General features: G+C 45.7%; 5 protein-coding genes across 5 annotated transcripts in view; 4 read left to right on the top strand and 1 right to left on the bottom strand.

The window, feature by feature from the left end:
* Positions 1–14555, bottom strand: part of MEP1A (meprin A subunit alpha) — a 51854-nt gene that overhangs the window by 31924 nt on the left and 5375 nt on the right. The window lies entirely within an intron of this gene.
* LOC111927509 (taste receptor type 2 member 9-like) lies at positions 699–4084 on the top strand. Its single transcript, XM_023924391.2, has one exon. It carries the CDS (start codon positions 699–701, stop codon positions 1650–1652), a length of 954 nt encoding a protein of 317 aa, XP_023780159.2. The 3' UTR covers positions 1653–4084.
* LOC147654576 (taste receptor type 2 member 9-like) lies at positions 4147–8881 on the top strand. Its single transcript, XM_086875644.1, has one exon. The coding sequence runs from the start codon at positions 4147–4149 to the stop codon at positions 5098–5100; it is 954 nt and encodes a 317-aa protein (XP_086731770.1). The 3' UTR covers positions 5101–8881.
* On the top strand, positions 7599–11943 carry LOC147654575 (taste receptor type 2 member 116-like). Its single transcript, XM_086875639.1, has one exon. It carries the CDS (start codon positions 7599–7601, stop codon positions 8550–8552), a length of 954 nt encoding a protein of 317 aa, XP_086731765.1. The 3' UTR covers positions 8553–11943.
* On the top strand, positions 12442–13547 carry LOC111927508 (taste receptor type 2 member 2-like). Its single transcript, XM_023924390.2, has one exon. The coding sequence runs from the start codon at positions 12526–12528 to the stop codon at positions 13486–13488; it is 963 nt and encodes a 320-aa protein (XP_023780158.2). The 5' UTR covers positions 12442–12525; the 3' UTR covers positions 13489–13547.

Here is a 14555-nt window from a genome sequence, read left to right as displayed (position 1 = left end):
CCCCTGTTTATGGGTGAGAGGGAAGGAGCAGCTGCGTGGGGGCTGCCTGCTCCCTAAGATCACCTCTCCACAGCAGGTGAAACATGAAATAGTTCACTCTATTCAGCTCTTGACTTACTCTCAAGGTGATGCCATTGGTAAAACAAACATGGATATCAATGCCTGGGAAGGATCAAAATAAACTCCACTTTCCCAGCATCTAGGCTGAACATTGCAGCACCCCAACTGTCAGCCTGAAAAGGACAGTGAGTCCCCTGAGCGTTCCGTGCTGAGCACAGCCAGGGCTCTGCATGATCGTCACAGGTAAAGGAAGGGACAGAGGAGGCCAGATCCTGGAGCCTGACCCTGATCAAACAGGGCTCACTCTCAAATGCACAGCACTCTCCACCGCAGAAAAACATCTCGGCTCTTTGTGTCACCCAACACAGCCCCCCTGAAGCAACATTCAAATAGTCAAGAGTGACACTGGCCCCGGGTAAGGGGATACCCAGCACATTTACATCCCTGCACCTGCCCTGCTCCCCACACCAGCGGCACCAAAATCCCCCCCAGCACCACCAGCAGCAGCAGCAGCAGCAGGAGCTCTATAAAGCTCCTCTTGCCATCCCTGACACTCCAGCACCAGCAGCCACTGACCTGCCTCAGGCACTGCTGCCACAGCCCCTTGGCCAGCACAGCTCTGCTCCCCAGCTCGCAGCATGGAAGCTTGTCACTCTCCACAGCAATCCAATGTCACTTCATACGGGGCCACCACTGTGGCCATCGTCACCCTGGAGGCGTTTGCTGGCATGTGGATAAACGCTTTCATCGTTTGTGTGCTTTGCCTTGCCTGGGTCAAAAAGAAAACCCTGAACTCTAATGAGAAGATCTTGCTGCTGCTGGGATGCACCAGGATTTCCTATTTATGCCTCTTATGGGTTTACTACTTCCTTTCATTTTTTTATCCCAATTACATTTATAATAACACCACAGTTCAACTACTTGGAACTTTTGCAACCTTTGTTAACTATTCCAACTTGTTGGTTTCAGCCTGTCTTTGTGGGTTTTATTGTATAAAAATTGCCAATTTCAGGAACAGCTTCTTCATCTACCTGAAAGTAAAAATTGACAGGATGGTGCCCTGGCTCTTGTTGGGGTCAGAGATTTTAGCCTTGGCTGTCGGCATCATTGCTTATGACATCACTGAAGATGCGCCAAGTAAGAACCTCACTGTCATTTCCCTTGAAAGTTTTTGGGAAACAAGAGTTAGACTGGATAAACGTTTCTTCCCTTCTTTTTTCCTCACTGGATTTGGATATGCTGCTTCATTCATGGCAGTCATCTTCTCTGCTGTTTTCCTTCTCTTTTCTCTCTGGACACACAAACGCAAGATGCAGAAAAACTCCATGAAGGACCTCAGCATGGATGCCCACATCAGAGCCATGAAATCTATTTTCTCCTTCTTAGTGATGTACAGCATCAACTTTGTATGTCTGATCTTGACAATAATTTATAAAATGGAGAATAAAAATATCATGACACTTCTTATATACATATATCTGTGTGCTTTTCCAGGAGTTCATTCCCTTATTCTGATTTTCAGCAATCCCAAGCTGGAAAAGGCACTGCTAAAGATTCTCTCCTTTGTGAAGTGTGACTTTTCTATGAAGTAGGAACTCTGATAAAAACTGGAGCTCATGCAAAATGTTGATCTTTCACCACAGAAAAGAAGTAGTTTAATTTCTAATGCAGCTCTCCAGGCAGTGGAGATGATACCAATGTTCACTCTTCAACATCTCAATTCAGAAAATGTCATTCATATCTATTGAGCTAAATGTTTCTGAGTTCAAGATATTATTATTGTATTTAGATTTAGCTAAATCCTTGAGCTATATTTTAGTTCTTATCAAAGTCATTTAGCCCTGATTGTAGGAATGATGCCTGTCCCCCTGTGTGCTGAAGGGATTCATGTGGCCATGAGCGTCTGCTGCAGGGGTGAGGGATGATCAGGCAGAGGCCCCTTACCTCTGCCTGAGCCCGGTGGAAGAGGGAGTGATGCTAATGAAGTGTTCAGCACCTGCCCAAGACTCACAGCCTTTGCAATCAGAGCCCTTGGTATCCCTCATTTCCTCATCAGCTGCCTGCCCACCACCATTTACCATGGCAGCAACTGGGTATTTTGACTGCAGCCTCACCCTCCACATTTGCACTTCTCCCAGAAGCAGACATTTGGCATTTGAAATCCAGCCTGGCACAGGATGGCAATATGACCCCCCTGTGCAGACAGGACAGCAGGATTGCTTTGCTCTCCAAAGCAGGAAACACCTTCTGTAAAGATTTGCTCTTCCAACTGTGTCAGAATGTACCCTGGTAAAAATTCTATTTAGAGGCCTAACTGATGGTGAAGTTGTGCTCAATGAGTTACCCATTGCGCTTCTGGTTTGAGTTTTTTTGAAATATATTTAGACTTCATGCAGTGAGTGTATTTCTTAGTAGCAAGTCCAAATGTGTGTTTCTACAATAAAATGCATTATTTGTGATGTTGTGACTGTGAAAGTTCTCATTGGACATGACAAGACTTACATGCTTAAATAATCAGAAATGAAGCTGAGCTACATCCTGGCCCTTTGAGCTCTGAGGACCAGCAAAAGGTTCATTTTCTGCCAAATTTCTATACTCTTAATGTAACAGAAAAATATGAACACTGGTCCACAAATTGGCTGCAATACAGGGAAGAACAATACTACAAAGCTGTCACACATGTTTGGGAATTCCCTGGATGAAAAAGTGACAATAAACAGGTTTTATGTCTACTTTGGTTTTCCTTTCTCTCTGCTGTGGCCCTGTGCTCTGTGATACATTATGGGCTGTAGCACTGTCTGGCAGTGGCTGGTAGCTCTGTGTGAACACGCTGAGCCCTGGCACCCCCAGAGGTGTCACTGATGCACAAAGAGCGAGGCAGGAACGGCCCCAGGGAGCTCAGGGGCTGCAGAGCCCCCTTCCCTCTCCAGCCCTGCGTGTCCTCTCTGCCTGCAAGGACAGCATTCCCTGCTCTGTGTCACTGCTCTCCTGGCCTGCTCTGACCTGCTGATGACATTGCCTTTGCCCAGTGCACTCTGGCTCAGTGAAACACCCAGGTTTGGTGCTGGATCAGGAGAAGGGCTTGAGGAGGAGGGAGTCAAGGAGACAACTTGTTAAGAGCTGGCTGCAATCCCTATTCTCCTTCCCCCTGTGTGGAGGTGGAGGAGCTGAGGATGAAGGAGTGAGGTTGAGTCTGGGAGGAAAGGGTGGCAAAGGCAGCAGGCTGTGTTTTCCATTTGTCTCTCATCATCCTACTTTACTTCCAATAGGTAAATAAATTAAATTCCTTTTCCTCAAGTCAAGTTAGCTTTGTCTGTGAGCATAATGGGTGAGTGATCTCCCTGCCTTTATCTCAGTCCATCAGCTTTTCCATCCTATGCTTCACCCCCTGTTTATGGGTGAGAGGGAAGGAGCAGCTGTGTGGGGGCTGCCTGCTCCCTAAGATCACCTCTCCACAGCAGGTGAAACATGAAACAGTTCACTCTATTCAACTCTTGACTTACTATCAAGGTAATGCCAGTGGTAAAGCAAACATATAAATCAATGCCTGGGAAGGATCAAAATAAACTCCACTTTCCCAGCATCTAGGCTGAACATTGCAGCACCCCAACTGTCAGCCTGAAAAGGACAGTGAGTCCCCTGAGCGCTCCGTGCTGAGCACAGCCAGGGCTCTGCATGATCGTCACAGGTAAAGGAAGGGACAGAGGAGGCCAGATCCTGGAGCCTGACCCTGATCAAACAGGGCTCACTCTCAAATGCACAGCACTCTCCACCGCAGAAAAACATCTCGGCTCTTTGTGTCACCCAACACAGCCCCCCTGAAGCAACATTCAAATAGTCAAGAGTGACACTGGCCCCGGGTAAGGGGATACCCAGCACATTTACATCCCTGCACCTGCCCTGCTCCCCACACCAGCGGCACCAAAATCCCCCCCAGCACCACCAGCACCAGCAGCAGCAGCAGCAGGAGCTCTATAAAGCTCCTCTTGCCATCCCTGACACTCCAGCACCAGCAGCCACTGACCTGCCTCAGGCACTGCTGCCACAGCCCCTTGGCCAGCACAGCTCTGCTCCCCAGCTCGCAGCATGGAAGCTTGTCACTCTCCACAGCAATCCAATGTCACTTCATACGGGGCCACCACTGTGGCCATCGTCACCCTGGAGGCGTTTGCTGGCATGTGGATAAACGCTTTCATCGTTTGTGTGCTTTGCCTTGCCTGGGTCAAAAAGAAAACCCTGAACTCTAATGAGAAGATCTTGCTGCTGCTGGGATGCTCCAGGTTTTGTTGTTTGTGTATCACATGGGTAAATGAATTCCTTTTAATAATATATCCCGATTCCCTTCATGTTCACCCAATACTTCAGTTAATTTCATCTTTTACAAACTTTTTTAACTATTCCAACTTGTTGGTTTCTGCCTGTCTTTGTGGGTTTTATTGTATAAAAATTGCCAATTTCAGGAACAGCTTCTTCACCTACCTGAAAGTAAAAATTGACAGGATGGTGCCCTGGCTCTTGTTGGGGTCAGAGATTTTAGCCTTGGCTGTCGGCATCATTATCTATGACCTCACTGAATCTCTGCCGAATTACAACAGCAATATCACCTGCCTCGGCAATTTTTGGGAACCAAGTATTAGACTGGATAAACGATTTTTCTTTTCCTTTTTTCTCACTGGATTTGGATATGCTGCTTCATTCATGGCAGTCATCTTCTCTGCTGTTTTCCTTCTCTTTTCCCTCTGGACACACAAACGCAAGATGCAGAAAAACTCCATGAAGGACCTCAGCATGGATGCCCACATCAGAGCCATGAAATCTATTCTCTCCTTCTTACTGATGTACAGCATCAACTTTGTATGTTTGGTCTCGACAATAATTTATAACATGGAGGATGAAAATATTATGAGACTTCTTATATCCATATATCTGTTTGCTTTTCCAGGAGTTCATTCCCTTATTCTGATTTTCAGCAATCCCAAGCTGGAAAAGGCACTGCTAAAGATTTTCTCCTGTGTGAAGTGTGACTTTTCTATGAAGTAGGAACTCTGATAAAAACTGGAGCTCGTGCAAAATGTTGATCTTTCACCACAGAAAAGAAGTAGTTTAATTTCTAATGCAGCTCTCCAGGCAGTGTAGATGATACCAATGTTCACTCTTCAACATCTCAGCGCAAAAAACATCATTCATATCTATTGAGCTAAATGTTTCTGAGTTCAAGATATTATTATTGTATTTAGATTTAGCTAAATCCTTGAGCTATATTTTAGTTCTTATCAAAGTCATTTAGCCCTGATTGTAGGAATGATGCCTGTCCCCCTGTGTGCTGAAGGGATTCATGTGGCCATGAGCGTCTGCTGCAGGGGTGAGGGATTATCAGGCAGAGGCCCCTTACCTCTGCCTGAGCCCAGTGGAAGAGGGAGTGATGCTAATGAAGTGTTCAGCCCCTGCCCAAGACTCACAGCCTTTGCAATCAGAGCCCTTGGTATCCCTCATTTCCTCATCAGCTGCCTGCCCACCACCATTTACCATGGCAGCAATTGGGTATTTTGACTGCAGCCTCACCCTCCACATTTGCACTTCTCCCAGAAGCAGACATTTGGCATTTGAAATCCAGCCTGGCACAGGATGGCAATATGACCCCCCTGTGCAGACAGGACAGCAGGATTGCTTTGCTCTCCAAAGCAGGGAACACCTTCTGTAAAGATTTGCTCTTCCAACTGTGTCAGAATGTACCCTGGTAAAAATTCTATTTAGAGGCCTAACTGATGGTGAAGTTGTGCTCAATGAGTTACCCATTGCACTTCTGGTTTGAGTTTTTTTGAAATATATTTAGACTTCATGCAGTGAGTGTATTTCTTAGTAGCAAGTCCAAATGTGTGTTTCTACAATAAAATGCATTATTTGTGATGTTGTGACTGTGAAAGTTCTCATTGGACATGACAAGACTTACATGCTTAAATAATCAGAAATGAAGCTGAGCTACATCCTGGCCCTTTGAGCTCTGAGGACCAGCAAAAGGTTCATTTTCTGCCAAATTTCTATACTCTTAATGTAACAGAAAATATGAACACTGGTACACAAATTGGCTGCAATACAGGGAAGAACAATACTACAAAGCTGTCACACATGTTTGGGAATTCCCTGGATGAAAAAGCGACAATAAACAGGTTTTATGTCTACTTTGGTTTTCCTTTCTCTCTGCTGTGGCCCTGTGCTCTGTGATACATTATGGGCTGTAGCACTGTCTGGCAGTGGCTGGTAGCTCTGTGTGAACACGCTGAGCCCTGGCACCCCCAGAGGTGTCACTGATGCACAAAGAGCGAGGCAGGAACGGCCCCAGGGAGCTCAGGGGCTGCAGAGCCCCCTTCCCTCTCCAGCCCTGCGTGTCCTCTCTGCCTGCAAGGACAGCATTCCCTGCTCTGTGTCACTGCTCTCCTGGCCTGCTCTGACCTGCTGATGACATTGCCTTTGCCCAGTGCACTCTGGCTCAGTGAAACACCCAGGTTTGGTGCTGGATCAGGGGAAGGGCTTGAGGAGGAGGGAGTCAAGGAGACAACTTGTTAAGAGCTGGCTGCAATCCCTATTCTACTTCCCCCTGTGTGGAGGTGGAGGAGCTGAGGATGAAGGAGTGAGGTTGAGTCTGGGAGGAAAGGGTGGCAAAGGCAGCAGGCTGTGTTTTCCATTTGCTTCTCATCATCCTACTTTACTTTCAGTAGGTAAATAAATTAAATTCCTTTTACTCATGTCAAGTTAGCTTTGTCTGTGAGCATAATGGTGAGTGATCTCCCTGCCTTTATCTCAGTCCATCAGCTTTTCCATCCTATGCTTCACCCCCTGTTTATGGGTGAGAGGGAAGGAGCAGCTGCATGGGGGCTGCCTGCTCCCTAAGATCACCTCTCCACAGCAGGTGAAACATGAAATAGTTCACTGTATTCAACTCTTGACTTACTCTCAAGGTAATGCCAGTGGTAAAGCAAACACGGATATCAATGCCTGGGAAGGATCAAAATAAACTCCACTTTCCCAGCATCTAGGCTGAACATTGCAGCACCCCAACTGTCAGCCTGAAAAGGACAGTGAGTCCCCTGAGCGTTCCGTGCTGAGCACAGCCAGGGCTCTGTATGATCGTCACAGGTAAAGGAAGGGACAGAGGAGGCCAGATCCTGGAGCCTGACCCTGATCAAACAGGGCTCACTCTCAAATGCACAGCACTCTCCACCGCAGAAAAACATCTCGGCTCTTTGTGTCACCCAACACAGCCCCCCTGAAGCAACATTCAAATAGTCAAGAGTGACACTGGCCCCGGGTAAGGGGATACCCAGCACATTTACATCCCTGCACCTGCCCTGCTCCCCACACCAGCGGCACCAAAATCTCCCCCAGCACCAGCAGCAGCAGCAGCAGCAGCAGCAGCAGCAGGAGCTCTATAAAGCTCCTCTTGCCATCCCTGACACTCCAGCACCAGCAGCCACTGACCTGCCTCAGGCACTGCTGCCACAGCCCCTTGGCCAGCACAGCTCTGCTCCCCAGCTCGCAGCATGGAAGCTTGTCACTCTCCACAGCAATCCAATGTCACTTCATACGGGGCCACCACTGTGGCCATCGTCACCCTGGAGGCGTTTGCTGGCATGTGGATAAACGCTTTCATCGTTTGGGTGCTTTGCCTTGCCTGGGTCAAAAAGAAAACCCTGAACTCTAATGAGAAGATCTTGCTGCTGCTGGGATGTTCCAGGTTTTGTTGTTTGTGCTTCTCATGGATATATTACTTTCTCTCAAAAATTTACCCATACTACCTTCTGATTCATCCCATACTTCAACTAACTCAAGGTGCTTATAGCTTTTTTTTTTCTTCCAACTTGTGGTTTTCAGCCTGTCTTTGTGGGTTTTATTGTATAAAAATTGCCAATTTCAGGAACAGGTTCTTCATCTGCTTGAAGGTAAAGATTGACAGGATGGTGCCCTGGCTCTTGTTGGGGTCAGTTATTTTCTCCCTGATTATTGGAATTCTTGTCTACATCACTATTGATGAAGCTATCTGTAAAAACCTCAATTTCACCTGCCAAGGAAGAATTTTTAAATCAACTATCAGAATAGAGGAACATTTTTACCCTATTAATTTTCTAACTGGCTTTTTACATACTGCTTCGTTCATGGCAGTCATCTTTGCTGCTGTTTTCCTTCTCTTTTCCCTCTGGACACACAAATGCAAGATGCAGAAAAACTCCATGAAGGACCTCAGCATGGATGCCCACATCAGAGCCATGAAATCTATTCTCTCCTTCTTAGTGATGTACAGCATCAACTTTATGTCTTTCATCCTGACTCTAATTTATTCAACATCGCACGAAAATAACATTCAATTTCTTGTTTACTTATTTCAACATGCTTATCCTGGTGTTCACTCCCTTATTCTGATTTTCAGCAATCCCAAGCTGGAAAAGGCACTGCTTAACATTCTTTCCGGTGTGATGTGCAAGGTTTGCATGAAGTAGAAACTGTAACAAAAGCTGTAGCTCATGCAAAATATCTTCAGAGAAAATAAGTTAAATTAATTTTCATTGCAACTCTCCAGGCAGTATAGATCTTAGACATGTTCAGCTGTATGTATTTCAAATTCTTTGAACTGATATTATTATGAGGTAAATAAATCATTATTTGCATTGAATTAAATCAGCAATTGGAATTAAATTATTATCAATAGCAAAGTCCTTTAGACCTTTTACAGGGGCTGGATGCAAAAGAGCAATAATCATGGTGCAAACCTGCCTCAAATGTTTTGATTTTCACTGATTGAATTGACTGAATGAAACAACAGGTTTTATGTCTATTTTGGTTTTCCTTTCTCTCTGCTGTGGCCCTGTGCTCTGTGATACATTATGGGCTGTAGCACTGTCTGGCAGTGGCTGGTAGCTCTGTGTGAACACGCTGAGCCCTGGCACCCCCAGAGGTGTCACTGATGCACAAAGAGCGAGGCAGGAACGGCCCCAGGGAGCTCAGGGGCTGCAGAGCCCCCTTCCCTCTCCAGCCCTGCGTGTCCTCTCTGCCTGCAAGGACAGCATTCCCTGCTCTGTGTCACTGCTCTCCTGGCCTGCTCTGACCTGCTGATGACATTGCCTTTGCCCAGTGCACTCTGGCTCAGTGAAACACCCAGGAACGTGGGTTTTGTACAAGGTGCAGCGAGGAATAATGTCACAATCTCTGATGAGCAGATGTACGGGGTGCCTGGGCCAGCTGCTGCAGCTGAGGGCCTGTGGGGTCTCAATGGGGCAAGGCCAATGCTGTCCCATGCTGGGGAAAGCCAGTTCCAGGCACTCCATGAACCCAACACAGGACACTGCTCATCTCATCAGTGACCGCTGTGGCTCCTCTGGTTAAAGAGAAGTCCTGAGGGACTGCAGACCATGGGAGGGAGCCATGCTGGATCAGGAGAGGAGTGGAGGAGACAACTTTTTGTGAACTGACTACAACCTCCATTCCCTGTCCTCTTGTGCTGCTGAGGAGAGGAGGTGGTAGAGAATCTCAGAATGAGTTAGAGTGAGCCTGAGATTACTGGGGGGTGAAGATAAAATATTCTAGTTTTGTGTGTGTTCTACATCATCCTACTCTGTTTTCAATAGGCAATAAATGAAATTGATTTTCCCTGTGTCGAGTCTGCTTTGTCTGAGAGAAGAACTTGTCTGAGAGAATAACTGGTGAGTGATTTCCCTGTCTTTATCTTTACTCATGAGCAGTTGCATCTTATTTTTCTCCCCTGCACTGCTCCAGAGTGAGAGTGAAGGAGTGACTGAGTGTAGCTCTGAGAGCTGCTCAAGGTCAACTCACCATGACAGGGCCTGAAAATGTGAAATAGTTCCAGTGTGGAGGAATACATTCAGTGCAGATAGCTCAGTGAGCAGCTGCAATGTGAGCTGCAGATTGTAGGGAAGCACTGGGAGTCCCAACCCTGGTGTCAACCCTTGCACAGCAAGGGGTACAGGGACCTGTGGCACCAGCCAGGTGACTGAACACTTAAGACACTCCAATCATCATGTGCATGGGCTGGAAGGACTCAAAATCCCAGGGATCCAATTGTTTGGGTTACCTCCTCACAGGCACCCAGCTTGAACTGCTTCTGAGTTACTGTGCCATGATTAAACTGCTTTAAAGATCCGGAGGTCTGAGACTCTACTATGGGAAACCCAGTGCCAAGCTGGTGAGGAAACCTGGCGCTGAGTGTGGTGTGTGAAGGCAGTGGAGTGGGCCAGCTGCCCACTGTGAAAGGGCTTTGGTCCCAGCAGTGACAATCTCTGGTGGGGGGGCACGAGTGTCAGAAGGCCTCCTGGGTGGTGAGACAGGAGAGTTTCCTTCACACCAGCATGAACAGAGCAGAACCTGAACTAGTCATTTATTTTACCAGCTCAGGTTCAGAGGGTCCTTATACCTCATGCTAGGTGTGCATTTCTCATCTCACCTTCAAAAAGCTTCCTTCCTGCTTCTGAATTGAGGGATACAACCATTTAGGCCAGAGCAACCTCTCGACCACTACAATATCTCTTTTTCCACAGACCACACATTCTAGCAGGCCGTCTCACCAAACTACCCAACTCTCCTTAAACAGCAACTGCCCAGAAACAAGCAAACAATTAATGCCACTTTATAGCATGCCAATCCACCTTCTCTAGCTAAGAAGGATTTGGAGCTGAATTAATATTTCCATAATAAGTTTGCAACATTTGCCCTGAGATTTCATTTTGTTTTCCAGCATTGTATCCTGAAACAATTGTGCCATTCTGGTCATTGAAGTTCAGTTATGGATGAAATGGATTTCCTCAGAAGAAACTGGACAACTAATAGCCTAAGCAATTAGCTAACCAAGGCTAATCATTTGGGATTTTCAGTAATAAAGAAAGAAGAAAAGGATTCTGGAGAGGGAAGATTTTCATCCTAAACCAAGCTCAGATGGAAGCAACGCAGTTTGTGTGTGATGTCTCTCAGATCCAATACAGCTGTGTGTCCCTCCATATGCATAAAATCAACTGTCTGATGCATTTTGAGATGCACAAGGACATCCAAAAAATCCACATAAGCTGGTAGATACAATGGCCTGGAGAATCCTCCCTCTTCTTGAGTGGTGCGAGAGGGCTGGATTTGAACAAAGAGCAGCCTCCCGATCCATATCTTCTTGATCTGAAAACCCAGCACTGGAGACTCTGATGTAGATACACCTTTATTTTTTTAATGTACCAGATTCCCCACGAAGAGCTGATTCCAAACCACGGCCACAGTGTGGACTTGCTATTGTAACATTTTGTCCTGGTTCTGACCAGGATGGGGTTACTTTCTGCAGTGGCTGGGAGAGGGCAGGGCCAGTACTCAAGGGTTATTTTATACTATCTCACTGAAGGGAACAGGAGAGGCCAAGGGAAAGGGTCTATCTTTTGGGGAGAGGGAGATCCTTTTCTTATTGTCTGTTATTGGGAAGTTATTACCATGTGAATAATTTCTTTTCTTATACACTCTGGCATCAGTAGTGTTGCTGTTACTGTTACTGTTCATTTTCTTATTTCATTGCTGTTTCCAGTAAATTGTTTTCATCTTAAACTATGATCTTTGCCTTTTGTTCCTCGAATTCTCCTCTCCAGTCTTCGCAGGGGACAAGGAAGATGGGAAAAAGGGGAGTAAAAGAAAGCAGCAGTGTGGATTGAAGAGTCGAAGTGGGGGCACAGAACTGGGTAGGAACATTCCGAAATGACTACAAATATTCATTTAATGCTTCTGTACAAGTTCAGACTCAGCACAGACAGGTCATCTTCACACCTGTTGTAATAGAAACAACTTCCATTTTTCCAGAAACATAATGGAGAGAAGAAGAAATAAAAGAGAAAAAAAAGAGAAAAGAAAAAAAAAAAAACCGCTAAAATCTACAGTGTTTTCTGTTTTGTCAGCAAAACCAGAGAGGAGGAAACACACAATAAAGCACAAAGTACACAACAGGCACTATCAGGAAATTAAAATATTCTCAAGGCAATGCTCTGCCCTTCATCAAACTCAAAAATTACCAAAATAAAGAATATTTTACTTGATCATTGTAGATGACAAAGGGACAGAGGAGCTCAGATCCTGAAGCCTGACCCTGATCAAACAGGGCTCACTCTCAAATGCACAGCACTCTCCACCGCAGAAAAACATCTCGGCTCTTTGTGTCACCCAACACAGCCCCCCTGAAGCAACATTCAAATAGTCAAGAGTGACACTGGCCCCGGGTAAGGGGATACCCAGCACATTTACATCCCTGCACCTGCCCTGCTCCCCACACCAGCGGCACCAAAATCCCCCCCAGCACCACCAGCAGCAGCAGCAGCAGCAGGAGCTCTATAAAGCTCCTCTTGCCATCCCTGACACTCCAGCACCAGCAGCCACTGACCTGCCTCAGGCACTGCTGCCACAGCCCCTTGGCCAGCACAGCTCTGCTCCCCAGCTCGCAGCATGGAAGCTTGTCACTCTCCACAGCAATCCAATGTCACTTCATACGGGGCCACCACTGTGGCCATCGTCACCCTGGAGGCGTTTGCTGGCATGTGGATAAACGCTTTCATCGTTTGTGTGCTTTGCCTTGCCTGGGTCAAAAAGAAAACCCTGAACTCTAATGAGAAGATCTTGCTGCTGCTGGGATGCACCAGGATTTGCTGTTTGTGCTTCTCATGGGCATATTTATTTCTTTCATTTATTTATCCCAATTACCTTTATGTTCACCCCATACTTCAACTAGCTGTATTTTTTAATGCCTTTTTTGACCATTCCAACTTATGGATTTCAGCCTGTCTTTGTGGGTTTTATTGTATAAAAATTGCCAATTTCAGGAACAGCTTCTTCATCTACTTGAAAGTCAAAATTGACAGGATGGTGCCCTGGCTCTTGTTGGGGTCAGGGATTTTAGCTTTGACTGTTGGCATCATTGCCTACGACATCGCTGATAAACCGCACTGCAACAACCACAATTCCACCGAACAAGGAAATTTTGGGAAAGCAAATATCAAAATGGATAAACATTTCTTCCCTTCTTTTTTTCTCTCTGGATTTGGATATGCTGCTTCATTCATGGCAGTCATCTTCTCTGCTGTTTTCCTTCTCTTTTCTCTCTGGACACACAAACGCAAGATGCAGAAAAACTCCGTGAAGGACCTCAGCATGGATGCCCACATCAGAGCCATGAAATCTATTTTCTCCTTCTTAGTGATGTACAGCATCAACTTTGTATGTTTGGTCTTAAATATGGTTTATGTCACAAAGAAGAGAAGTCATATGTCATTACTTATTTTAGTATTTCAGTACACTTTTCCAGGTTTTCACTCCCTTATTCTGATTTTCAGCAATCCCAAATTAGAAATGACACTGCTAAAGATTCTGCCCTTAGAAAGATTTGTGAAGCGCAAGGTTTGCATGAGTTAGGAACTGTAATAAAATCTGGAGCCCATTCAAAATTGTAATATTTTACTATAGAAAACAAGTAGTTTAATCTCTAATGCAATGCTTCAAGCACTGTAGATGATATAAATGTTCTCATCACTGAGATTAAGAATATATATTTAAATACCACTAACTAAATTAATGTGACTTATATTAGCTACCTTCAAGTATAATATCATTTAGGTAATTCTATGAGTTTAATTATTGTCAATAACTTATAATTATTTATAATTATTATAATTATGCTAATTTATAATAATTTATTTAGTCTTGGTATAGGGGCTGGATGCAAAAGGACAATAACAATACTGCAAAGCTGCCTCAAATGCTCTGGCATTTTCTGATTGAAACAACTGAAATTAACTGCAGGTTTTATGTCTATTTTGGTTTTCCTTTCTCTCTGCTGTGGCCCTGTGCTCTGTGATACATTATGGGCTGTAGCACTGTCTGGCAGTGGCTGGTAGCTCTGTGTGAACACGCTGAGCCCTGGCACCCCCAGAGGTGTCACTGATGCACAAAGAGCGAGGCAGGAACGGCCCCAGGGAGCTCAGGGGCTGCAGAGCCCCCTTCCCTCTCCAGCCCTGCGTGTCCTCTCTGCCTGCAAGGACAGCATTCCCTGCTCTGTGTCACTGCTCTCCTGGCCTGCTCTGACCTGCTGATGACATTGCCTTTGCCCAGTGCACTCTGGCTCAGTGAAACACCCAGGTTTGGTGCTGGATCAGGGGAAGAGCATGAGATGGGAATGGAGGAGACAGCTCACTATGAACTGACTTCACCTCTATTTTCCTTCCCCCTGTGTGGCTGTGGGGAAGGAGGTGGAGGAGCTGAGGATGAAGGAGTGAACTTGAGCCTGAGATGAAAGGGTAGTGGAGGTAGTAGGTTCTGGTTTGTGTTTGTTTCTCTTTGTACTATTGTACTTTCAATAGGTAAATAAATTAAATCAATTTTCTGCATGTCAAGTCTGTTTTGTCTGTGACAGTAACTGCTGAGTGATTTCACCGTCTTTTATCTCAATCCATCAGCTTCTTCATCCTATTTTCTACTACCTG

This window comes from Cyanistes caeruleus, chromosome 2, assembly GCF_971803275.1.
Source record: "Cyanistes caeruleus chromosome 2, bCyaCae1.hap1.1, whole genome shotgun sequence".
NCBI classification, from domain to species: domain Eukaryota; kingdom Metazoa; phylum Chordata; class Aves; order Passeriformes; family Paridae; genus Cyanistes; species Cyanistes caeruleus.
The sequence above is the reverse complement of the archived record's forward strand: the minus strand, read 5'-3'. Positions and strand labels throughout refer to the sequence as shown.